Source organism: Carassius carassius, chromosome 18 (genome assembly GCF_963082965.1).
Source record: "Carassius carassius chromosome 18, fCarCar2.1, whole genome shotgun sequence".
NCBI lineage: Eukaryota > Metazoa > Chordata > Actinopteri > Cypriniformes > Cyprinidae > Carassius > Carassius carassius.
In genome coordinates, this window is record NC_081772.1 from 17,602,848 (window position 1) to 17,630,809 (window position 27,962).

General features: G+C 40.1%; 1 protein-coding gene across 2 annotated transcripts; it reads left to right on the forward strand.

The window, feature by feature from the left end:
• Positions 1-27,962, forward strand: LOC132092578 (sorting nexin-17-like). Of its 2 annotated transcripts, none has more exons than XM_059498865.1 (15): positions 1-726; positions 4,074-4,148; positions 4,887-5,004; positions 7,045-7,109; positions 8,212-8,319; positions 9,862-9,952; positions 18,113-18,200; positions 20,854-20,923; positions 21,071-21,163; positions 21,332-21,535; positions 23,533-23,661; positions 24,802-24,879; positions 25,375-25,452; positions 25,548-25,589; positions 25,927-27,962. In XM_059498865.1, exons 1-15 carry the CDS (start codon positions 667-669, stop codon positions 26,044-26,046), a joined length of 1,419 nt encoding a protein of 472 aa, XP_059354848.1. In that variant the 5' UTR covers positions 1-666; the 3' UTR covers positions 26,047-27,962. The 2 variants fall into 2 exon arrangements, with proteins under 2 accessions (XP_059354848.1, XP_059354849.1); XM_059498866.1 differs by having other exon boundaries at positions 25,378-25,452.

Genomic DNA, 27,962 nt, shown 5'->3' on the forward strand with positions numbered 1-27,962 from the left:
CCAGACTGTTGCAATGCTTCGGCTGAAAACAGATACATATTGAATACATTACAGCACAGCGGTTTCGTTTATGGTGTTGGAAGGTTTCGCTACAATGCAGACTGGTGTGTGTTCATATTAACCCCATAACAATTTGGAGTACAGTATCGGTATCTCGAAACGCATGCTGCGACAAACGATTTCTTTATTTGTTTCCTCTCTATACTCGTTCGTGTGTACCAATGTATGTAGAGGGACTGTAGACAACCGCGGAGCACCTTTACGTGGAGTAATCTGAAAGTTTATTGGATCGTGAGCCTTGCGACGACCCTTTAGTGTTTTGCAGACTCGACCAGAACGTTATTTTCAGTGCGTGAGGAAGTGAGAGGACAGATTTGACGATACATTGCTGACAATGAACGTGGAATTACCTCCAGTTGCAACATGGCTACTGCTTAGATGTTTATTGGAAAAGTTCAGCCCTGAACACTAAGAAAGTTTTAAAACAACCCACTTCGCAAAAGAGAACGTTTCTGGTTTAATTCCGCTCTGGACTGGACTGGACTGGGAATCCGGAGCGAGTGTAGCTCGCCGTCATTCAGTTTAGTCCCTGCATGACAGCAGAGGGCTTTCCGTGAACACTCTCTTTTTATCTTGATCAAAGACTTGTAAACTTAAAAGTAGGAAATGCATTTCTCCATCCCCGAGACGGAGGTCCGTTCCGATGAAAATGGATCGACATATGTGGTAAGTGTGGTGGAGGTCAAAGCGATGCGCCTAGCTTTTACATTTGGTTTGGTATAGAACAGAGGTGCTTTGAATCGTTGTTGTGAACGAATCTTTGCAGTGAACGGATCTTTCTCTGACTGATGGAATGAGAGGAACATGTCCGTTCATTCAGATCATCAGCATATGAGTCAGTCTTGTTCACAATAAGAAGAGAAAGAGGAACAGTTATATGTTAAAATGACTGATCACTAGAAATAACATGATATATGGGCATACTGTCTTAGTTCATTTAGTATGTTGGCTATTGTCATTTTTTAAGTCCTTCCTAGTTGACAAAATAGAGCAAAATTGTACATGTACGTTGTTGTCATTTGAAGTGAAAATGCTCATAATGTGTAAACACTCTTTCTTGAGTCTCCTAGTAGTTTTTAGGAAATTTAGTTTTTAGAATTTCAATAAAGGATAACAAGATTCAATTTAAATTTTGAAATACTCTGTACCCAGACAGCACACATACGTCTGCAAGATGTCTGTTTAAAAGATCCCTTCATCTGGAAAGCATCTGCTGTGTACAATATATATATATATATATATATATATATATTGTACACAGCAGATGCTCACTACGACATTTCTCTCAATAAATCATTAATTTGCTGCTTATTAATAGTTAGTAAGGTTGTTATTAGGTTTAGGTATTGGGTAAGATTAGGGATGTAGAATAAGGTCAATTAGAATAAAGCATTAATATGTTCTTAATTAGCCCTAATACATGGCTAATAATCTAGTAATATGCACGCTAATAAGCAACTAATAGGTGTTTCCTATTCCGAAGTGTTACCATATATATATATATATATATATATACTGTGAATCCAATTCACACAACAACTCTGTGCCTGCATTTTTTGTTTTTCATTATATATAATAAAAAATGCAGGCACAAAATAATTGAAGGTGGAATCAGATTAGGAAGCTTTGGTCGTTCAGAAACACTCCTCTTGAGTTGTTGTGTGAATTGGATTCACAGTGTCTCAGTTCTCCTGGCTGGCGTCTCTCCCTCAGCCATATGCAGTCGAAGATTGCCATTTCTTTCAGCATAACAGTTATCTAGCATAACTGGAAACATAGCTGGCCTAATACTCTGAAGACATGACACTTCATTTTTCTATGAAACACAGAGTCTATCAATAATAGACAGCTCCAGTTTCATCTGTATTGTACTAAACTGTGGATTGATTACAAAGCATATTTTGCCTGAATTGTTTCTTGTTGGTCTCTGCAGATGTAATGTGCAGCCTGTGCTGTTGACTCTCCTTGGCCAACACATAATTTGATTAAGAGGCTGAGATCATTTTTGAGCTCCACTGCACATGCATGCTCTTAGCAGTCTTAAAACACCTCCAGTAGACCCGCAAAGGTTTTAATTCACTGACATGAAGGAGATATTGTGAATCATTCCTAACAGATTGACTGCTGACATTGTTTGTGTCCACCTGTGACTGTGATTCAGAGAGAATATCTTACCAGTAACGTTTTCAATAGCTAAGTCTTTCAAGGCCGCTGAGATATAGATTGGTCAAATGTACGAATCACACTCACTTTTTACTACTTTAATATTTTTATCATTTTCTTTGATGACAACATATTTGAGATATAAATTGGTCAGATGTATGAATAAGACTCACTTTTTACTGCTTTAATATTTTTGTTTCATTTTCTTTGATAACAAGATATTTGTTGTTTTGCATAATTTAAACCGGTTTTGCATAAACTAGTTCACCCTGTTACTGGTCAAGAGGGGGATCTGTAAGATATTTTGTTTTGAATGTCTCTTCTGCTCAGCAAGGCTGCATTTATTTGATCAAAATCCAGTAAGTATTATGAAATATTATTACAATTTAAAATGGCTCAGAAATCACTCTAATATGCTGATTTCCTGATTAATAAACATTTCTGATTATTATTAATGTTGAAAACAGTTGTGCTGCTTCATATTTTGTGGAAACAATAATGCGCTACCCTTTAAAAGTTAGGGGTAATAAATAAATAAATTAGTCCTTTTATTTATCAATGATGCATTACATTGATCCGAAATGACAGTAAAGTGTCAAGACATTTATAATGTATTTCTGTTTCAAATAAATACTGTTCTTTTAAACTTTCTATTAATCAAATAATCCTGAAATTTTTATCACATAAATAAATTCTATTTTACCATATCTTCAAATATAAAACAGTAATTTAAAATTTGTATAAAATTTGATTAAATAAACACAGCCTTAGTAGAAGAGACATTCAAAAACTTGTAAAAAAAAATCCAAAACTTTTGACTAGTAGTGTATATGTATAAATTATTTAATTAAATTCTAAATGATTTTAATGTTGTTATTATTATTATTTAGAAGGCAATGCAACTTTTGAACATTTAAATTTAGTTTGTTTTTCATGTAATATTTATGTTTTATTTTATTACAATATACAGATGTTTGTAATTGTTTTTAAGTAAACAGTTCTACCTAAATTTCCGAAAGTCAACTAAAACCGATTTGCTTTGTTTCTATCTGCATTCACTCACAGTCGGAGGGATTTTTCTTCAGAGAGCCTAATGTTGTCTTGCTCTATATTCGACAGGGAGTTGCAAATTTGCAGTGGAGCTGTTCATGTCACCAAATATGCATACTTTGCAGAAGAGCCACAAAAACGAGAGTGGGCTGCGATTTAAATGTCAGACTTCCTGTTCAAACACAAAGGCAAAAAAGTACAGAATTGCGTGAAGACTTGCATACTCATTCTTCCTTTTTTATATTTGACGACAAGTAAAGGCCTGGCAGTTTCTTCCTCCCTGTGTCTGTAAACTTGTTCCAGCTTTGATGACTCATGACTCATGTATTAGCTTTGTAGAGGAGGTTGAGTGCCGTGCTGTCAATAATTGGGTCATTGTGTGCTGTACATATTTGCAGAAGTATTGAATAGCGTTGAATGCATGTGAATTCTGAGAGGTCTGTTGAGAGCATTCTTATAGTATGCCACAGTAAGATGGAGAACTTTACACAACAACCTCCTGAAACAACGTCAAACAAAGTAAAGCATTTTTGTCTGTTAGTCAGTTTGCTTGCAGATTTTAAAGACCACATGACCTGCTAGAATGCCTTAAGAAATCTTTTTTCCTGTTTTCGCTCAGTGTTTTTGAAACGGCACCCTTCATTTGTTTTTTCTATTGTTTTTCCATCTTGTTTTTGAAATCAAAGTCCCCGTAATACCTAGACATGTTTTGATTTGTAATATTAATTTCACAATATCGCAGTTGTAGCCTTGGTTAAAAATTTTACTGACTGTTTATTTTTATGTTTTTCCTTCTTCAGGCTTACAATATCCATGTGAATGGTGTCTTGCATTGTCGAGTACGTTACAGCCAACTCCTAGGCCTCCATGAACAGGTGAACACACATTTTCATCATGACCTTCATTTCAGAAATCAGTATTGCACTCACATTTTTTTAAATGCATCAAGGATTGCCTCGGAATACAGGCAGTTAGCCAAAAAACAACTGTAATTTGCTTCATAATATTTTCTGAAGTTGTGTGAAGAAAAACACAGACATGTTTGATTTGTGGGCAGGATTAAAATCAAAAAGTGCACCAATGAAACACACATGTGAACAGAGAAGTGGTGAAGCTGTGATCATACAGTATTCACCAGTACTGAATAGGTCACAATGTTGGGAAATCATTTGAGTGGTCACCCACTGAAAGTGACACATCGTTCTCATAAAAGGATCTGTTTACCTATCTAACACCTACCAGGTTTACAGACACTAAGTTTCCTCATGAATGAGAGAGAACTTCAGTGATCTCACCATTAAGAGCATGTTGTGTCAGTATCAACACTGATATATATTTCCATGTAATTTTCTTATTGTGCCGTTGAATAAAACCCCAATAACACAGATGGAGCAATAGCAGGCATAATTTTGGTAGATGCTGTGAAGTGTAAACAGATTTATTAGCTTGGTGCCAGTGAGACCCGCAGTCAGCATGTACGACAGAGCAGTGCACAGCGGTCAAAGGCAGGCAGTGGTCAGTTTAATTTTGTCCTCTCAGAATAACCAAACATTCTGTTTTCAAAATTTGACCTCATCAATTTAAAATGAACTTCTCTCCATGTGTCCTTTCAGATAAAAAAAGAATATGGAAATAATGTGGTGCCAGCTTTTCCACCAAAGAAGATCTTCACCCTCACACCGGCTGAAGTCGAACAGAGGAGAGAACAGCTGGAGAAGTACATGCAAGCTGGTGAGAAGACTCTTCTTTTATCTTGAAGAGTTCACAAAAAGTTTTGAGACTAGACTCAGTGTTTTAGCTCCTAACATGACAAAATTCACTTTTAACAGATATACACTAACATTCAAAAGTTTGGGGTTGCTAATATATATATTTTTTTGTGTGTTTGAGTGTTTGAAAGACGTCTCTTATGCTCACCATGGCTGCATTTATTTGATCAAAAATACAGTAAAAACTAGTAATACTGTAAAATCGTATTACAATTTAACACAATTGTAATGTTAAAATGCAGTTTATTCCTGTGATGCAAAGCTGAATATTCAGCATCATTACTTTACATTTTGAGTCTTCTGAGAAAATCTAAATATTGCAAAAATATTGATGACTAATTCTGCACTAGTTTTTTATCCAATCAGAAGCTCTCTTAAATTAGGATGCCCCTCCCCTAATACTGCTTGCAGCTGACTTGCTATTAGCATGCCTATTGGTTATAAAAAATTTAAAAAAACCATCCCACTCAAATGTCCTGTTTTGTCAGGAAATGCATCAACACTGGATGCTTATCAGCCTTCATATGTGCAAACACACGAGGGATTTGTGTGTGTGTTTTTTTTAAGGTGCTCCTGGTACATACAAACATACACATCTGACATAAGAACAGAAAATAATTTAAATAGTAAGACTTAACAATAAATTATAATAATGTGTATGAATCTGGAACAGTAGATTTATGTAGAGATTTGTGCATTATTTACTCTATATACAGCTGTATAAATAAAGAGATATGCATATGTATTTACATAATTCTTGAGAAAGATGCAGTAATTAAAGATGGAGAATGAATTACAGATCACAGGTAATGATTCATGTGTTGGCTGTTTAAGCTGGACATTGAGCTGTGGGCTTTCTCCTGAAGTCCAGTATCATCTCCACAGTTTTAAGCATGTTCAGCTCCAGGTTGTTGTGACTGCACCAGACAGACAGCTGCTCAACCTCTTGTTTGTTAGCAGACTTGTCGCTGCCTGGATGAGGCTGATGACTGTTGTCTTCAGGAATTTGACAGAGGGATCAGTAGAGGTGCAGTCAGGGAGAAGAGCAGTGGGGAGAGAACCTAGCCCTGAGGAGCTCCAGTGCTGATGGTGTAGGTGTTGAATGCGAGTTTTCCCAGCCTCACAAGCTGCTGCCTTTCTGTCAGGAAGCTGGTGATCCACTGACAGATGGACACAAAAGGAAATCAGCAGTGCTGGCAGCACCAATGTTCGCTCTAATCCATTCCAGCACTGGCTCTTTCCATCGAACAAGCTAAGCCTTGTTGAGCTTATTTGCTCACAGTCTGGAGCTGCTCTTGGCTGGGGCTCCCTTCAGTTACATCATTGAGAAACATGGTTATGGAAAATTAACCGACACAAACACACAAGCTGTTCAGAGCAAATATTTTGTCAGTTTGTGCAAATCCCTTGCGGTTGTTTGCTATATTTGAAGTGAAAATAAACATTATAGTTTATGTTGGTCTGTTTGCCACCAGTTTTTTTTTTTTTTAAACCAAGGTTATTATCAGTCAGGGAGGCATTGTGATATTTTTAAAGAAAAGGCTGCATTGTATACCAGATTAGTTTATGTTTACATGACTTTGACAAATGTTTAAAACATTGAGGTTTACATTAAGGTTCAGTTAAGACACAAGAATAAGAAAGTTGTATTATTACCTCAACATACACAAAAACATTCTGACTATCATTCTACAAACCTTCCCAGAGGAAATTTTACATTAATTTCTTTCAAAACTTTTGAATGGTAGTGTAAATGTTTAATTACATTTTTTTTTTTTCAATATACACTATGCATTGATTGAAGCAATTTCATGTGCTTCCACAAATAGCTTGCTGTTGAGTAAAATTGTAAAAACAGTTGCCCCTATAAGTGGCTTCAGCTTGTTTAAATACATGTTAATATTAGCTTTCATTGTAGCTGAAAGGTTATTAAAAAGTACTTTGGAGTAGGTTGTCAAGTTCTAACACCTTTAATGAAGAGCTTTTTATTTTCTCCCTGCAGTGCGTCAGGACCCCATTCTGGGATCCAGTGAGATGTTCAACAGCTTTTTGAGAAAAGCTCAACAGGTAGAATTTCTATATTCTTTTCAGTTAGGAAAAATTGTCAATTATTTATAATGTTTGAGCAATTATCATAATTGCAAATCTAGTATATTAATTGCTGCTATTTGAAATACTGTGAAGTAGGTTTTCCTTTCCATGTTCAAAAATGTCCTTGTCATTTTTCTGCATCACTAGCCTCTATATTTGCCTTTACCAGTCAACATGTATAACAACCTTATGGTGTCTAAATATAGAAGTGATGCAGTTGTCTGTGATAAAACCTCCGCCCTGCCAAAAATGTTTTTCTTAGTCATCCAGTAAAAGGGTCAAACACTGGTGGGTCTGATTTATCTCATTTCCTTATTAAGATATACTCAAGTGCATTGAGTAAAGAACCAGTTAATGTGCCTCTGTGTTCATTTCCTTACATTCCAGTACCATCCTGTACTACATTTGTTGTCTGAATCACATAGATTTCGTTCATTCTTCAGGAATTTTGTTCCCCACCCCACATAGCTATTGGTAATTTTGCAGTCAGATCCCGTCCGTCCCCCGGCTGCCCATCAGAGAGCAGTCTGCAGGAACAGAATAGGACATTAGACTTGGCCTTGTGTTTTCATTTTCCAATTTCTGTAAAGATCTGCTGCAGTGGGAGATGAAACATGCAGGAAGAGGGGTGGGTGGGGTGTGAATTTGCAAAAAGCAGAAGATAGGACAGTAAAAGAACAATGACGCACTTTTTATCAATAAAACAGTCAGCAATGTGTTGTTTTGACTCTTGTTTTGACCTATCACCAAATCACTTCTCTTCTCTAGGCATGTATATCTTGCGATTAAGCCTGAATCTGTACAGTAAAACACACAACTCAAAACATTACATTTATTCAAAAATGAAAGCATTCTCAGACGTAAAAGCTGGGATACACAGGAAATGAAACTGCTTTGACTATGTGTTTTATTTTGTTCTGTGATCTTGGAGTGAGTGTAAGGGTATGATTTAATGTTATCCATACTGCATGTCCATCAGATTATTCTGAGATCAGCTGAATCTGACAGGAAGCATCAGAAGTTGAATTAGAGTTCAGCACGAAGGTGTTTTCCCAAACACTGTTTGTCTGTGCTGCAGGAGACCCAGCAGATCCCCACTGAGGAGGTGCAGCTGGAAATCTACCTGCCCAATGGCCAGGTTAAAGTCAACATCCTCACATCTGACCAGACCGAAGATGTTCTGGAGGTGAGAATGTTGTTTTGTTATTGTTTCCAAAGCACACATCTGCCAGGTTGTCTCTGATACATTTGTTTATTGCTCAGCTATAGCTATAGTCTTATGATACAAACCAAACCAATACTGTTTTGCCACAATTTGAATGTGATTTCTAGCTGTTATCAATCAATAAATAAAATGTATATGTCTGAACATTAAGTAATTAAAAACATATATCATGTATAAAATAAAGCAAGATTAAAATGAAATAATTAAAAACATTTATCATGTATAAACCAAAGCAAGATTGTCTTTCAATTCTAAATACAAAATTATGAATTAAATGTGTGGCCAAAGTTGTTTTATTAATCAATTTGTATTTCTGCAAATGAGATGTGCATTTATGTAGTGTCATTTTTATATACACTACAGTTTAAAAGTTTGTTAACATTAGTTAATGCACTGTGAATTAGCATGAACTAACAATGAATAACTGTTTTCATTAACATTAACAAAGATTAATAAATACAGTAATGTATTGTTCATTGTTCATGATAATTAAAACATTAACTAACAGAACCTTATTCTAAAATGTTCCCTTATAATTTTAAATGATTCACTGCAATTCAGAAAAAATTATAATTAAAGTTTTCACAAAAATATTTAGCAGCACAGCTGTTGATTTCTGAAGGATCATGTGACACTGAAGTCTAGAGTAATGGTGATGAAAATTCAGCTTTGTCATCATAGGAATAAATTACATTTTAAAATATATTCAAATAGAAAGTAGTTATAAGTTATTTCAGAAAATGACTCTTTTTGCTGTATATTTGATCAAATAAATGCATGAAACATTTAGAGGGCAACACTGAACATTAACTACAAGTCTAAAAATTTAGATGAATCATTATTTAAATTCATCCACACTTTTAATATAGACTTTATTCCGTTTTCAATTAAATTAATTCATGCAATATGTGTTGTACTTAGTCTGTGTTAAAAACAAACAAACAAAAAAAACAGACCACAAATCATGTGTTTCTTCACTGATTCTTTACTTAGACTTGCTCTCCAATCAGCAAACACATATTTGTGCCTGGGTTTTAAGAGCTTTAAGGAGCTCTTCGTGGATCATAGCTTTCCCATGTGCACTACACAGCTCTCATTAAAATGCACCCTGCACCCATATTCAGCTTTCTGCTGTGTTATTCAAGCACACTGACGACACAAAGTACACTTTAGCACCTGATGAAAGCAAGAAAGTCAAGTGTTACACATAAAACAGGCATAAATGTAATCTGATCATGGGATCTGCTGGGATGTAATGTTTAACACCTAAAACACAAAACCTCCAAAGCACTTTTAAAAGTTAGGGCACAAATCAAAAGCTTGTATTTTTAAAGAATGACGCAGCAAATATAGTAAGGAAACACAGAATGGAATATGAAATTTGTTTTCTCTGAAGAGAAAATCTGTCCAAGAAAAGCATGGCAATGTAGCAAGGACAATTACTTGTTTTTAGTCACATAGACATAATTTATCAAGATTAATGATTGTTAATATCTTCATCAGGCTGTGGCCTCAAAGCTTGACCTTCCTGATGAGCTGGTGGGATATTTCAGCCTCTTCCTGGTTCAGGAGAGGGGGGATGGGGGCTGCACGTGTGAGTATAACATTTGACATTTTTAATTTTAAGACCATTTTAACATTTAACATAAGCAGAACTCTGTTGGCATAAGATGTGACTGGCTGGCTTTAGCTTTAGTGGTTTGGCTGTTAGTAAATGGTGTCTAAAAGTCAACGTACTTCCCCTGGACTGAATGTCAATGCAGTCCCAGGAGCTCAAAAGAGAAGTCTTTGTTCTGTTGAGATGTCTGCCCACTCTTCTCAAAAGTAAACTGAGGTCAAGTAGATCAAACTTTGGTCAAGCTGTTGTTGACAGGTCACACACAGCTCTGCTGTCGGCCTGTAGTGCATGTTAGACAAACATGGTTATTAGAATTGCTCATACTGGGTTAGGGATTGAACTAATCCCAAACCATAAGTATTAAATGTGGTCTGTAACTGCCTCATACTCTTTCAGCTCCAGATATGGATGATACCTCAAATCATGCAGCCAACCCCTGAGATCATACGTTAATAATTTACATGAATCCTTATGTTGTTCTGATGTCATGGACACAAATTTTTTTCTTCTGATTTTGATACATCACTTGTTTTAGGAATAGTAGCTAACAAGTTATATATATATATATATATATATATATATATATATATATATATTAGTATGCATAATAACTCGGCTTTGTGTTAAAACCACAAATTAGAAGTTAGAACTCTGAGAAGGAAGAAAGTACTAGTTAAAAAACAACATTAAACAATGGTGCATTAGAAACAGATCTGCTTTTCTCCTTATTCTATGATAAACAATGTTTGTTGAGACGTTGTTGGCAGGAGTAAATGGAACAACAGCGATATTCTAATTGGTTGTCACTCTATTGATTGATTGCGTATGGCCTGAAATGCCCTGTGCAGAGAAATATTACTTGCTCCATCTGGAATTAAACCGATTATACACTCACTATGAGGAGTTGTTTGCTTGAGATAATATTTAATAATATTCTGGCTTCGAATGACATGTATCATTTTTCTAATAACAATATAGAGAAAATAAAAATATTTCCGGAGTCCAGAATTTTTTCCCCCCTCAATTGTTCTGTTTCCAATTCTGCCGTCATCGTGTTACGGAATTGAACATCTATCAAAGGATGAACCCCTAGGAGAGCAGTACAGTTTTTGGAAGTGGAATTTTTTTTTTTTATAGACTTCACAGACTTGGTTCCAGTCTTGAAACTTAAGGGCATCTCTTCTCTGATTTTATGCAGATGTCTGGCAGTCTCTCTCCTTGTCTGGATTAATGTTGTTATTTTGCTTGTGGAACTTTCCATGTCTGCTTTTGAGCTGCCATTGTTTGACTAGTTTTAGCACAGAATCATCCCGCGTCCTTGAGGAATGATATGCTATGTGCCTCTCACTCAATTGCAAGATCCTCACCTGAAACAGGATTAATACGGGGTCAGATTTGATGAACAACATTCCAGAGAAGAATCCTGCACAAAAAAGAATCTGGCATCCTACCCAATCTTGGCAAAAAAAGTGAGAAAAATAAATGCCTACAAACAAAACCTGATTTTCAATTGACCGGCAGTGGAGCCAAGATCAAGAAATCTGCCAAAAAACGTACTCGGTTACTAACGTAACCTCGGTTCCCTGAGATGAGGGAACGAGTACTGCGTAAGCTAGCTTACGCTATGGGAAAAGGTCCCCTTTTCTCGAGAATATGAAGCCAAAAATTATCCTTAATTTTTAAATAATGTAAAACGCAGTGCTGCAGCACAGCAGACCTAAGCGAAGCGGCTCGCACGCTTATTGGCTGTGCTGTGGCAACTGCAGCAACCTATGGTGAGGCGGCGGAGAGGAACGAACCAATGGGGGCGCTTCGCGCCCATTGGACGTCAGAGCGCGCCAAAATAGGCGTGGCTGGAACTATATAAGCCACCGCTTCGCCATAGGGATCAGGTTTTAAATCGACTGAAGCGATCACCCGGTCCGAGCACATAGCACGGCAGGTTACGCAGTACTCGTTCCCTCATCTCAGGGAACCGAGGTTACGTTAGTAACCGAGTACGTTCCCTTTCGAGAGTATGGGAACACAATGTAAAACGCTGTGCGTGCTCGGGAACTTCGACCTGTCACAGCCCGAGGCGAGAGCCCGGGGCTTTATAGCAGGAGAAATCCCAGTCCCAACAGCCAACCTTAGTGAGCTTTCTATAGGGAACGAAAAAAGGGGGACGTGATAAGGCTTAGCACGTCTATATAGAAAGTACCCTGGCCTGCAGGGCAGGGACTTGCAGATTATAGAATCTAATAAATGTGGACGGAGAGGCCCAGCCTGCCGCCGCACAGATATCATCCAGTGGTATCCCGCAGGACCACGCCCATGACGAGGCCATACCTCGGGTGGAATGGGCTCTGATGCCGAACGGGCAGTGAAGGCCTTTAGATTTGTAAGCCAGCGAGATAGTGTCTACTATCCATCGCGATAGGCTCTGCTTCGTGGTGGCGAGACCTCGGGTGCGCCCACCAAAGCATATGAAGAGCTGGTCCGACCTCCTGAATGAGGCGGAGCGCGCAATATAGGTTTTGAGAGCCCTGACGGGGCAGATGAAGCTCGCGTTGCTTTCGTCGCTTTGCGAGGAAAGGGCTGACAGCGAGATGACCTGTGCTCTGAACGGTGTTGAGAGCACCTTGGGGACATAGCCGTGTCTTGGTCTGAGAATGACTCTGGAGTCATTAGGCCCAAACTCGAGACAGTCAGCGCTTACAGATAGCGCATGTAAATCCCCCACTCGCTTGACTGAGGCCAGAGCCAGTAGAAAAGCGGTTTTGAACGAAAGAAGCTTCATATCGACAGACTGAAGCGGTTCAAAAGGGGGGCCCTTTAAGGCCTCTAGGACCGTAGACAGGTCCCAGGAAGGGATTGAAGGGGGTCGGGGAGGGTTCATCCGACGAGCTCCCTTAAGGAAACGAATGACCAGTTCGTTTTTTCCCAGTGATAGGCCGGCCACCGGAGCATGAGAAGCTGCAATGGCTGCCACATACACTTTGAGCGTAGACGGGGATCTGCCCGCATCTAAACGCTCCTGTAGGAAGGAGAGTATCTCCGTCACGTCACATAAGTGAGGGTCTAGGTTCCGTGTCCCGCACCAGGTGGAGAACACTGACCATTTCTGCACGTAAAGGCGCCTGGTTGAGGGCGCTCTGGCTTCCGTAATGGTCTTTAACACTCCCTCAGGGAGGTTCCCGGGTACCCATTGAGGGGCCATACATGAAGGGCCCAAAGTTCGGGGTGGGGATGCCAGAGCGCGCCCTTCAGCTGCGTGAGGAGATCTTTCCGCAGCGGTATTGGCCATGGGGCTGTACTGGACAGCTGCATCTGCTCGGAGAACCAAGGTTGGGTCGTCCAGAGTGGGGCTACTAGCAGCATAGCACATCTGCTCTTCCTGACCCGATCGATGACCTGCGGTAGCATCGCGACCGGTGGGAAGGCATAAAGCGGGCGTCTGGGCCAATCGAGGGCCAGCGCGTCCCTGCTCTTTGAAAAATATATTGGGCAATGAGCGTTGTCTTCTGAGGCGAAGAGGTCGACCTCTGCCCTGCCGAAGATGCTCCACATCAACTGAACCGTTTGTGGGTGAAGAGACCACTCCCCAGGGGGAACATTCGCCCTGGAAAGCATGTCCGGGCCCCGGTTCAGGATGCCAGGTACATGCGCTGCCTTTAGCGAGCGCAGATTGTAATGTGCCCATGTCAGAAGACGTTCGGTCAGGGTGTGCAAGGTTTTTGACCTGACACCACCCTGGCGATTTATGTAGGCCACCACTGACATGCTGTCTGATCTGACCAGAACGTGGTGGCCCTTTAAAAATGGGAGGAAAGCTTTCAGGGATAGTTCGACCGCTATCATCTCCAGACAGTTTATGTGTAACAGTCACTGCGGGCTCGACCAGAGGCCGGAGGCAGACCTGCCCTCGTACAGGGCGCCCCAACCGAGGTTGGATGCATCTGTCGAGACTACTTTCCATTTCGAGACAGCGCCCGTGCTTACGCCTAACTGATACCAGTTGGCTATTTTCCAAGGGGCCAGAGCTGTGATGCAGCCGTGGGTCACCTTGATGCGCGCGCGGCCGGAAATCCAGGCGCGCGCTGGAACACGGTCTCTCAGCCAGCGTTGTAGTGGGCGCATGCGCAGCAGGCCCAGTTTGAGAACCGCAGAGGCTGATGCCATCAGACCTAACATTTCTTGAAATCGTTTGAGCGGGTAAAGAGACCCGGCTTTGAACGACACGGCTAGATGCTGAATAGTGAGAGCGCGCTGTGACGTCAGACGCGCTGTACACGTCACAGAGTCTATGTCTATTCCCAAAAAGGAAATCCTCTGGCTGGGAGACAGAGCGCTCTTGACAGTGTTGATCGTGAGACCCAGGCATTCTAAATGGCTGAGGATCCAGGATCTGTGTGTCGTCAGTAGTTCCTCGGAATGGGCTAAAACTAGCCAGTCGTCGAGGTAGTTCAATACTCGCACTCCCCGCATTCTCAGGGGTGCGAGAGCGGCATCCATGCACCGTGTAAACGTACGGGGCGCTACGGAGAGGCCGAATCGAAGAACCATGTACTGATAAGTCTGCCCCTCGAAGGCGAATCTCAAGAATGGCCTGTGATGAGGTGCTATTTGAATGTGAAAGTAAGCGTCTTTCAGATCCACTGAGAAAAACCAATCCCTCGGGCGAATTTGCGCGAGTATTTGTTTGGTAGTTAACATTTTGAACGATCGCGCCATAAGCGCTTTGTTCAAACGTCTGAGATCTAGGATGGGTCTGAGACCGCCATCCTTTTTTGGTACGAGGAAGTAGCGGCTGTAAAAGCCTGACTCGCGCTGCGCAGGGGGGACAGTTTTTCAGTTTATCAGTTCGGCGCGAAGGACGTGTGTCATTTCGCTTTTCACTTTCGTTTCGACCACGGCGCGAAAGCGCGGCGGTCTGCGAGCGAACTGGAGCAAGTAACCTCGTTTTATTATATTCAAAACCCAATTTGATATGCCGGGGGTGGCCTGCCATGCAGCGGCTCGTGCGGCTATGGGTTGAATGTGCTTCGGGCACTGGCCGCCTGTTATGAGGGGACCAGTAGCTCGAGTATGCTGTGCTTGGGACACTGTGGTGACAGCGCTTATTTGTAGGGTTGCGCACTGAGAAGTGGGCACGTGCGCTACATTTAGAGCTTCTCCGGCGCGAGCGGGAAGGTGGGCATGAAAGGGGACCCGAGTGTGTTTTTGTGACACTTGGGGGAGTGTGTATACATGTAGGGGTGCGTACTGTGTAGTGGGCACACTGCCTACATAGAAAAAGCTCTTTTTGTGCTTTATTGAGGTTGCCGTGAAAACAGCGTTTGTGTGCAGGCGTGCGTGCATTGTAACAGGCTCGTTTACTGCAGTATAGACATCTCCAACCGCCTTTAGTGAGGGGATTGGAGGAAGTATGTGAGGTTTCTTGTGTGGTGGTCCGGCCGCAGCGGGACTTAACCACGGTCTTTTCAGCACGAAGGTCAGGAGGGCTTCGGAGGCTCGGGGTTCAGCACAATCCTGGGCCGAGGTCCCCGTCTCTCTGGCGGTTTGCGGCTCGTAGAGCGAGAGCGATGCTGGGTTTTAGTCGCTGGGCGAGACTGTAAGTCTGGCTGCGATGGCTTCGAGGTCTGAGGGGGCGGCGCATTTCTACGGCGTCCCGCAGCATTAGGCCTCGCTTAGGTCATTGCTTGTGACGTCTTCTGAGCCTCAGTGAAGCGTTCAGCGAAACCCTTAACCGACTGGCCAAAGAGGCCGGAAGGCGAGATAGGAGAGTCAAGAAAGGCGGATTTGTCGGCGTCTTTCATCTCCGTGAGCGTGAGCCAGAGGTGTCGCTCTAAAACAGCGAGGCTTGCCATGCTTCGGCCGATCGCTTGTGCTGTGGTCTTTGTCGCACGCAGGGCTAGATCAGTAGCGCTGCGGAGATCTTTAAAGTCATAGGTATCTGGGGCAGACTCGTCCAGGTTACGGAGAAGTCTGGCCTGAAAAACCTGCAGCACAGCCATGGTGTGTAGAGCCGAAGCAGCTTGACCAGTGGAGGTGTATGCTCGGCCAGCGAGAGCTGAGGTGGTGCGGCATGGTTTGGATGGATGCACAGGCTTCGACCGCCATCCTGCGGCTGAGGGCGGGCAGAGGTGTGCAGCAATTGCCTCCTCGAGAGGGGGGAGGCTCTCGTAACCATGGTCTCGGGCGCCGTCGACAGAGGAGAGCGCTGACGAGACAGAAGTTTTCAAGCGTGCGGAGAATGGGGCTTTCCACGACTTCGTGAGTTCATCGTGAACTTCCGGGAAGAAGGGGCGTTTCTTTGCGGAGGGGCCGAAGGGCGCCCCTGCAAGAACCATTCGTCCAGCCTGCTTTTAGCGGGCTCGTCTGGAGGAGACCAGTCGAGCTGAAGGTCGCTGACAGCCCTTGTAAGCACGCGAGTAAGCTCCGCATCGATATCAGCGCGTTGTCCGGTGCAGCTGGGGGCTGTAGAGGGGGGGGGGGTCCGCAATGGAGCCCGACCATTCCTCACTACTGGACGCGGCGAGAGAAAGGCTGTCGTGTCTGTCCTCTTCCGCCTCAGGCGCTCCGAAGGAGAAGGGGGCGCTGGTGAGCTGAGACTGGCGCTGCTCATCCACGAAGAGGACAGGCGAAGGAGAGAGAGCGGGCGAGGCATGCGGGGAGTGTTCCGGCGTGAGCTCGCGTGTAGCAGTGTGCTCAGGCATTCTCTGATCGCGGCGTTTCTTACGCGGCACTTGAGAGAGAAGAGGCGGAGCGGGTGGAGCATCGTGGCTGGTTTGAGCTAATCGAGCCCGCAGGGTCGATATAGCCATGTTGTCGCACTCAGGGCAGCCGCCCTTGGAGAGTGCGTTCTCAGCATGCTCGCGGCCCAGGCAGGAGACACAGAGGATGTGGCGGTCCTCGCTGGGCAGAGGGCCTCGGCAGGAAGCGCAGGCCCGAGGCATTTGAAACAACGCCTCGAATTTTGGAGAAAAAAGTGTGATGCAGCGGCAAACACACTAGCTTTATAAAGGATATAGTCACGCCGAATGGCGCAGCAGGAAGCGAGTGCTGAAGGCGGCGTCGAGATGAAGCACGAGCCGACATCCTCAGATCTGCGTTGCAGTGCTATCCCGCTGAGAGGCTTTTCGACGGCGTGTAGAGGCTTCTCCGGAGAAGACAGCGAAGTGCAGGTGAGATCGCTGAAGGAGATGAAATCTGATCCCTATGGCGAAGCGGTGGCTTATATAGTTCCAGCCACGCCTATTTTGGCGCGCTCTGACGTCCAATGGGCGCGAAGCGCCCCCATTGGTTCGTTCCTCTCCGCCGCCTCACCATAGGTTGCTGCAGTTGCCACAGCACAGCCAATAAGCGCGCGAGCCGCTTCGCTTAGGTCTGCTGTGCTGCAGCACTGCGTTTTACATTATTTAAAAATTAAGGATAATTTTTGGCTTCATATTCTCGAGAAAAGGGGACCTTTTCCCATAGCGTAAGCTAGCTTACGCAGTACGAGAGTACTCTCGAAAGGGAACATGACAGTGCTGTGCTAAAAACAAAATAATGAAAATTGTTTTTATTTTTATTTATATAACACTTTTGAAATCTTTACAGTGACAACCATTAAAAAACAATTAGAAATGTGGTGATGATGTTGTTGTTGTAGTACATGTGTATTTAAGACATTCCTACCACATAATACCATTCTTGTCTTAACATGCTGTCTAATGTCAGACCTCTGAAAGGGTAAGCCAGAGAGTAGAATCAAAAGTTGTGACGGCATGCACTATGCTATAGATCTTACTGTCGTCTCTTCTTCTTTTCACACTCCTGTTTTTAATGTTTCTAAAAGCTCAGAGTCCATTTCAGTTCAATTCCAAGCTTCCGTCTCTCCCCCTTTCCCATCTCTAGAGAAAACGTATTTTCTAACAGCTGCAGCATTTTTTCTCTCCCTCCCTCCCTCTGTTCCTCCTCTACTCTCTTGCACAAAGTGATAAACATGTTATTGTTCCCTCTATTGCTTGAGCCAGATGGATTCTCCCCCATTTCACTTTAGTTGTTGTCGTTGTTATTCTGCAAATGTCCTTGAGTCTGAAGGCACTCATACCATTCATCTGGTTTCTCATTCCCTCGTCCAAACCTCTCTGACCTCCCATGGGGCCCCAGACGTGAGAAAACTACAAGAATTTGAGTTGCCCTACGTGTCCATCACCAGCCTGGATTGTCACGACTACCGCATCGTCCTCCGTAAAAGGTACAAAACTTATTTTGAGTGTACTGGTTAAGCATTTGGTCAAACAGCAAAGTAAATACAGGTATAATAAGAATATATACTTAGAGAGGAAGTTCTTATACAGTTTGTTAACTGTCCTTAGAATGCTTCTAAATCTATAACAAAAACAGCATTTTTAAAGGGACAGATTACCAAAATCATTTAGTCTTCTTTCTGTGGAACATTAAAGATATTTTGGAGAACATGAGAAAGCATATGCATATCCACCTTTTTCTTCAACGCGGAAGTAAACCTATGGGTGAGACTTCCTGTTCAATAGCCGCTATAGTTAAATAATGACGAGAATTACAAGGTGCAGTAAACGTAAAACTGTTTGCATTGCAAACCAGTGTGTTCATAATTAAGATAATACATTAAAATAATATGATAAGCCACACCAAATTTCAATATCAAGCAGTAAAACAAATCCACGACCATTTTAACGACAAGAAAAAGGTGGATATTTTTGGAATCACTTTAAAAACTTTTTTTTTTTTTCAGCTGATGAATGGCAAAAACATTGACAGCAAATCAGAATTCAACATGCTTTAGAGTGCTTGACATTTAAAGTGACAGACAACATAATTGCAGAGCATGCTAAGAAGACCACAGAGCATTATCATGCATTGGTCAAGATGCTAAAATAGTTATCTTTATAGTTGTTGTTCTTGTTGTGAACAGGCCTTAAAAGATGATAGAATGTTGTTGAACTATCCCTTTAATAGAGCTTATGGTGCTTTCAGACCTGGCCTGCTGTTTTGGAACATTTCTTATTGCTCCTCTTCCTAGTAGGTTCATTTTAAAAATATTTGACAAATGAATACTGGACTCCTGCTCAAAATTATAAATGAATATAAGGACACCTACAAAAAAAAAAAAAAAAACAATAAGCTTGCAAAGCTGTTGTTGTTTGATAGTAATGGATGACAGTCGTGACAGCTAAGTGGAATCCTGGAAAATAAACCATGGAACTTTGACCAATGAGAGAACAGTTTACTTGCACATGACTTGTATTAACAAATTTGGTCCTTTTAGAAACTTTGATGTGTGAAGGTAAACCGCACCAAGAATAAAAAGCAACAATGTAATAATTTTAATTGTTTCGGAACAAAGCAATCGATCTACAGGTGTGAAAGCACCCTTAAACTCTCCAGATTTCCAGTTCAAAATCGTTTCTCAGAAACTTCATAAGTCCTACCCAAAGTGTAACTTTGTAACAGCTCTCAAAGGGCTATTCAACTCATGGATATTTGTTTCAGGAAGAGGTGTCCCACAAGGCTCTATCTTCCCTCCGTTTAAATGAGTAGAGAGGCACTTTTTGCCTTCCTGTCGTAGACATGGGTATGATCGTTACCTCAGCGGTCTGATCCTGTGGTTCTGTGCAGCTGTAGTTTTCATATCTGCACTTTAGACTTTAAACTTCATTATTTATTCCCAGAAAAGTGCACATACAAAGTGTAAACGTTGATGATCCTAGTGGTTTATTAACAGCAGTATTCATCAAATGCCCTTTGGAGGGAGAGGTTTATGAAATGGAATAATTAGCAAGAATCAGGGGAGATTATTTCTGTAAAATCTCCAGCAAGGGCATTGAAACACCATGTGTTTCACCAGGTGTTAGGTGAATCTAAATTTCCCTTTTTTAGCACATTAGCACAGCTTAGCAGAGATTATTTTACTAAAAATGTTTTACCTTTCATCCACTTTATACATCCTTCCCACTAAATCTCACACCTCATCGTCATATACTGTTGAAAAAAGGTGCACAAGATGCTGGCGTGTTTTTCTTTTCAGTCCCCTCAGGAGAACCGCAGGCCTCTTGACCTACTTTAAAGGAGACTACAGACAGCCTTCAGCCAGATCCCACCTGTTCACTACATCAGGAATGGAATATAGTTCAAGCTGCTCTGATTGGCTGCTGATGGGCAGAAAAAGATTTTGAAAAAGATTTTGTTCTTACTGTGAAAAGATAGTACTTTAGGGTACATTTTTGAACAACAAAAATTTCACATAGCATGCTCCCATGCCTTTTTTCTTTTCGTTGCCTGTCATGTATAGTTTAAAAATGTTCCAGCATCAACTGCTAAAAGCTTTCAAATGAGATTTAATGGATATCCAGTTTTGGCTGCTGTGTGAACAATATTCATTGTTATGCAAGACTGCATCTTTGTGCTCTTGCAGACTCTGCTAAATCGTATTTATCAGACCTCGTTCTGCCCACGGCATGATGAGAATAGTTTTTGACATATGGATGGTCAGGATGCCCATTAAGCTGAAGACTGCTCATTTGCCAGATTGTCATTTGCTTCATGGAGACATTCACAGCAGTAGCAGCATTTGTTCAGCAACTTGCTGTGTAGCTATAAAAGAGAAGCTTTATTACAGGACAGAACAATTCTTTTAGCTAAGTTTAACTAAATGGAAGATTTAATTAAAATTCTTCTAGACTATAAGTAAGATTCCATTTTGTTAGATGCCCAGGCGTGTTTACAGAAATTATGTGATTATGCAATACACATGATTTTAATTTGCTTTTTAGATGATACATCAGAAAATGGATGTGATCAAAGATGAATAAGTTAAAATATAGTATTTCCCTTGCATAACTTATCATTGTCTCCTGCACCATTTTTAGCTACTGGGACACAGCATACGACAGTGATGTCATGGACGACCGCGTGGGACTCAACTTGTTATATGCTCAGGTAAAAGTCTCCTAGTTTAAAAGATACTCTGTGTATGGTCCATTGCACACAAAAAAAGTTGTCCTAAAGAAATTAAAACTAATACATTTTCATGACTCCAAAACAAACTAAAATAAAATGTAAAAAATCCCTCCTCCTTTCACACAGACGGTGTCTGACATAGAGCGGGGATGGATCCTGGTGAACAAAGAGCAGCACAGACAGCTGAAATCCCTGCAGGAGAAAGGCTCAAAGAAGGAGGTACATTATTTGATCTCCCTAGTGTCTGTGAGCTGGAAAGAAATTCACTGCTTCTATAAAAGCTGAAGTCCATTCTCAGACCTGTATGTATTATGTTGTAGCCTCGATTGTCCAGTAATTTGTGTTTGTTAGATAATCATCTGTGTCTAACTCTATTTTGTCCCACAGTTCATCAGATTGGCTCAGACACTGAAGTACTATGGCTATATCAAGTTTGATCCTTGCATCACAGATTTTCCAGAGAAGGGCTGTCATGTTATAGTCAGCGCTGGCAACAATGAACTCAACTTTCACATCAAATTGCCCAATGATCAGATGAAAGAGGGCAGCTTCAAAGTCACACGCATGAGATGCTGGCGGGTCACGTCATCTGTAAGTTTAATTCATAATAAAATAAAAAAACATATTTTACAATATTGCAGACAGTATCGCAATTTTGCAGGCAGAAAGGTCCATTGTTGATAGCATGCGATGTATGAAGCACAGCTCACGCAGAAATCACTTTTAAACCAGACAGATTCTATTGGTCAACGTTGCAAATTTGTTTGACCAACACCAGCAAAATCTGCATGGGGAACCTTTCGCCCCAGTGCAGAATTCCTGATCAAGTGGATTCCTACTGATATGACTTGATTTTGCCAAACAATAGTAAATGCAACCACACATTTAGCGTAATCATACCAAAAATTGTACTGTGTGCATGCAACCAACTCAAGGTTGAAAACACCTGGTACTATTTAGTTTGTTGTTGTCATGATTCGATATTTCCAGTTTCTTGCAGAGTCTGGCTGCCTGCATCTGACCTGAAATCCGCAAAAGCTTGTCATTTAGCAGTTCCTGAGTTCATTCCTAAAGTAGTGAATAGTTGTCTCATTGTAGAAGAAAAACCATGCCACTTGTATTTTAGACAGTTGCTTAAATTCAACCGGGATTTTAATTTGAGAAATAACTTAACGACAACTTTATTTTAGCCTGTAATAATCAAATCTCTATAAAAAGCTGTTGTTAAATAGTTGTAAAATAAAAGGCAAACATGCTACAAAATGTAACTTTAAAAAACTTATTTATGTATTACTTTTTGTATAAGAATGTAAAAACTGAAATCCTATGCTATTTTGTTTAAAAAAATAAAAAAATAAAAATTAAATGTCAAAAATAAAAATCTAGTCTACCAGTGGTTTTAGGCATCACAACATTATAATGTACATTATGAAAAATAGATTAAGTGAAATAAAGGCAAAAATCTGACTTTAAAAAAAACTTATTTTTCTTTCTTTCTGTACCACTTTTTTAAGTAATTTTCTATAGTAATTTGTCTAAATAAATAAAAAAATACAATTGAGTTGTTTTAAATGCATAATGTACAGTATGAAAATGGATTCAGTGTTCAGTGAAATAAATGCTTTTAAAAGACTAAACACAAAAGCCTTATTTTTCCAAATGATATGTACTGCGTTTTACAGCAAGGATGTAGGAAAACTTCCTTTTGTGTCTCCAGACAACCATTTTCTCCAAATTATTTCAGTGACTGTCTCTTCAGGCATGTCTGGTTGGTCCATTTCAGAAAATGGGAAGTTGAAACGGGGAGGAACAGAAATGCCGCTTTCCGCAGGAAAATAGACTGTGCTCTTTGTCTCCTTGAACACTTCTAACGATCAGCTACATCCGTCTATCCATTCATATATTTATTTTATGGGAATCAACTAAATGTATTCCTTCATGGTTTTCTGCATGCATTTTATTATACCAGAATAAGGAAATAAAGACAATCTAAATTTTGATTCTACATCTAGTAAATAGTATTAAGTGTTTGTTTTTACTCTGTCCCTTGTTTTTAAACCGTAGATTAATGAACAAACGGCTCAATATCTAAACCACTTCTTGTGGGAATGTGAAAATGAATATTTGCACTTTGGTCCAGTACAAACAGTTTAATGCACGTTCTGGCATTTCATTAGCCAGAGGAAGTTGTCTCTGCTCCACTCTGCAGTGGTCTTGGTCTCTGCCCTGGAAAAGCAGAGTAGTTTTCCTCTGAGACCAGGACCTGACGCTGAGGATGCTGGGACTGCATAGCCATGTCTGTCTAATGGAACTGACAGAGTTTCCTGTGTGTGTGTGTGTGCGTGTAAAGAAGTTGTCTGTTTTGTGTCTTCTGAGAAAATTCTTATGAGACACTTTTGTGTGGTTGTGCTGGCGATGCTGTGGAATTATGAGGACGATGACATTTAGAGCAGAGCTAATGATTACTAATTGAGCTTGAAGTTATTTGGTATGTAAAGGAGTTAAAAAAATGGCCTCTGTAATTGCCAATACACAAATAACAATGATTATAATGATCGTATTTGTGATGACCTGGCCTAATTCTACAGCAGGTGCCTGTGGCGAACGGTACCGCAAACCCAAGCAGTTCCAGTAAATGTGACGTGAAACTAGAACTGGCCTTCGAGTACTTGATGAGCAAAGACCGTCTGCAGTGGGTCACCATCACAAGTCAACAGGTCAGAATCACAGATGGTGTTATTGAAATTCTAAACTATTTTGTCTAAATTAGTGGAAAATAAAATGCTTAAAAGTTATTTCAGGCATTCATTTTGTGATTTGCTGAAGATTTCAAATTGTATCAAATTATTAGTGTTTTTAAAGATTAATTTAAAAGGGATACTCCACCTCAAACTGAAAATGTGGTCGTTATTCACTTACCCCCATGTTGTTCCACAATGTAAAAGCTTTCTCCGTTTTCGGAACACAATTTAAGATATTTTGGATGAAAACCGGGAGGCTTGTGACTGACCCATAGACTGCCAAGTAAAATATTCCTGCAAGGTCCAGAAACATATGAAAAGCATCATCAGAACAGTCCGTCTGCCATCAGTGGTACAATCGTAACATTATTATCATCGAGAATACTTTTTTACACTAATACACTAAGAAAAATAACGACTTTATTCAAAAATGTGTCTTCTCTGTGTCTCACCACATCACCACAGCAGGCAACTTACTCTGTTTTAGCCGCGCCACAAGCTTACATTTTCTACGTGTAGAAAGAAAATTTGATTTGAAAGAAAACAGTGCATCCGTGTGTGTAAAGTGTTATTTTATTACGTTTTGAAGAAACGTGCATAATTTTTTGTACGATGCACCCTTTTGTGGCCTCGAGAGATGCCAAACAATTTTTCCCCTAACTAAAATTATGCCTTTTAAATTAGAATTTTGATAATACTTAAGTAGAAAATTCAAACGTAGTTTTTCATTCATTTTGACAGCCCTATTCTCATCGCTTCATAACGTTATGGTTGAACCACTGATGAAGATAGACTATTCTGACGATGTCTTTCATACTTTTCTTAACCATGACACTGTTATTTACTAGGCAGTCTATTGGACAGTCACAAGCCTCCTGTTTTCATCCAAAATATCTTACATTTTTTACGAGTTTGGAACGACATGGGGGTAAGTGATTAATGACAAAATTTTCATTTTGGGGTGGAGTATCCCTTTAAGTGAGCTTAGATAAAGCCAAAGGTAAAAATAGTGAATATGCATTAACAAATAAATATCCAATATTGACCAATAAATAGTAATAATTATAAAAATGGTTTGAGAATGACTGGACTAAGAGGTTTTTTGTTTTCCCCCAGGCTATCATGATGAGTATCTGTCTGCAGTCTATGGTAGATGAGCTGATGGTGAAGAAATCTGGCGGAAGCATTAAAAAGGTCAGTAGGTCTAAGTTTGTCTTCTCGTAAACATCTGCCAAATATCTGTTGAGTTTCTGAAATGTCTTTCACTCGGTGGGTGTGTCTGTGTTTGCCTCGTTTAAGAGTTTGAATCTTAATACATTTTTGCCACATGGATTTGGCTTGATAAACCCCATCAGGATAATCTGTTGTTAAATGTTCTTTAAATCATCTTGCAAAACCGAGCTCACTTTTAAATCAACACGAAAGTGTATTCAAAACCCAATTTATATTTCCCTAAAGTCGCGATGCAACAGAATTAGCGACATATCTTTTCTTCCATATTGTGATGTACAACCGAGTGAAAAGGAATATTTGTATGAAGACAAATATGAATATAATTTGCATTGATGAATCATTCACAATAAGTTCGCGAATGTGTTTTATGAAAATAAATGTGGTCAGTTTGTATTTCATCTTAATTTAAAAGTGAATTCTTTATCTTTTTCTAAGTTTATGATAATGTGTTTCCAGCAGATGCAGAAGAAGCGACTGAATGGCTCGTTCCAGCGCTCTGACAGTCAGCAAACTGTGAAGTCTCCTCCATTACTGGTGGGCTTAGAGGTTTTTGTTAATACAGAACACTTCTACTTTTGATATGGAAGATGTACTATTGTTGAGATATGATATGCATGACTGTTTTTCAGGATTCCCCTGATCCCAGCCGTGAACAAGTAGTCAAAATCTCTGTGAGTTGTCAACGTTTTTCATTTCTTTGTAATCAACGTACAATTGAAATATCCTGTTTTGTACCAGTGTTATTTTAATATCATTTACATGGCATTATAGTATTTACTATTTTAAATTAGCTTTTATTCTCACATTTTCTAATTGTAGTTTAGATTAACTTTATTTTTATTAATTTCAGTAATTTTAGTACTTCAATTAAACTTACTTTACATCCAAGACACCATTTCTATTTTATCTAATATTCATCTTTTATTTTATTTTATTTTATTTCAGTTAACAGTAACAACTTTATGTTTTGTAACTTTATGCTGTTCTGTTTACTTTTTATTTCCACAGACCAAGCTGTCTTCTGTCTCCCTGAGAGGACTTAGTTCTTCCAACTCAACCAGTGAAATCCGTGGCAATGATTTCCACGGAAACTATGCCTTTGAAGGAATAGGGGACGATGACCTGTGATGGAGCCGTCCTCAAAAACTGGACTAAAGGAGGCAGATTTGTTTAGCGGTTTCTCTTTGCTGAGTGTAGTTCATTAGATGCCCAGTTCTGCAATATCGTTATCCCTTTCTGGAAAAAGTCACATCAGGGGTCTCAAAATGAGCCTGTAGTACATAATTTTGACTCAAGTCTCTCATTAGTTTTATGAGAGGCCTCAGAGACAATGCTCGCTCATTTAAAGTAACAAGAATAGGATAATTTCAGATTCGAGGCATAATTGGAGACAATTTCAATGGTTAAATTAATACAGGCACCTCAGGGCAAGTTATTACATTCAAGAGAGACGTTAATTTAGGCTGTGGATGAAAGTTTCTTCTGAAGATGGGCTTTATTTGAATTGTACTTCCTTACTAGAGACACAAAACTGTGCTTTTTCTTCTCATGTCATAAACTGACAGGCAAAATTCCTGTTAATCTCATTTTCTCTTGGCTGCTCATGATTGTAGTTGCTTACTAGAGTAAGATCCATACCAGAAAATTATGTTCCTTTTAAAATAAGTTGAGAATATTATTTTATAGAGATGTGCTTTGTATTGTCCAGTGTGCCAATGTTGCTTAACCTTTTGCATGGAGGCGACAATATGACCAATAGCGTGGTAGATCTCTGCAGCTTCCTGTTTTCTTCAGGAGAGGTAAACTCGACCTGATTCCTACTGCATATTCATTGCAAATCCTAAGTTCAGAATTTAAATGACCCTCTTTATTGTGGCCTGCTTTCTCTCTGCCTTATGCTGATTCAGACGCCTTACAGGTTTAACTTCTCAAATTTAAATGTAGCGCCCATCACAATTTTGGTAACAAGCTTCTCTCATTCTGGCCTGAAATCTCGCTTTGTTTTGGGGTGTTCGGCAGGCCCGCTTGCACTAGCTGAACTCACGTCTTTTTTGCACAGTATTAAGAAAGGTAGATGGCTTGGGTATTTATTGAGATATTAACTGTGGGAAAACATCCTGGAACATTCGCAAGAGGTTTGTAGCTCTGTTTATGTGTGTGTGTGTGTGTGTGTGTGTGTGTATGCATTTAGTTTCTGTTCAATTATTCGAACCAATATATTAAAAAGGTTTCTCATAAATGCCAAAATTATAGTTCACTAAAGCATTTTGCACAAACATCATGGTAATGTCACTTTTATAAATGTACATGGAATTTAAAAAGTATTCTGAATATTTACTAATATCTGTATTATCTCAGCATATTACAAGCAATTACAGTTGACCAAATATAATGCAGGCGAAGTAAAAAAATATATAACAGAAGATTAGAATCTAACATTTATCAGTGTTTACAAATTGTAGAAAATTATTGAAAAACAAGTGTTTACAAATTTCACGTCTAAATTTCAGTGATTGTCTTAGTACACTTTATAAATTTTGTTTTGAAGAATATCATTCCAGTCTTTCATTTTATTATATACATATAATCCATTTTGTATTTTCCTAAATACATAGTGGCAATCATCTCAGAGGACTGCGATCACATGGTGCTCGGGAAACGGCTGTATTTCACTTTTATGCTGGGTTTTTAACTGCAATGATAGTCATACTGAATGAAATTCCTATTTTCGTCATCCTGGACATATATATAAATGCATATGATGCCTCCCGTGTGCAACATATGTTTAATGCGAAGATTGTTCTCATGTCTGTGTGCTGTACGGCTGATTATTATTTTTGAGATGATGACTAATTTGTGATTGCCGTGTTAAGTATGTTCACCAGCATCATCATAATCTAGAATGAAAAGGGTAAACCCTCTGTACTCTTAAACCCTGTGCATCTCTCTTAAATCAGTATGATATTTCAAATTCTCACTTCATTTTATATCCAAGAATGGAAGTTAGAGCCTTCTGGGTTTCAATAAATCTAGGTGCCAAACAA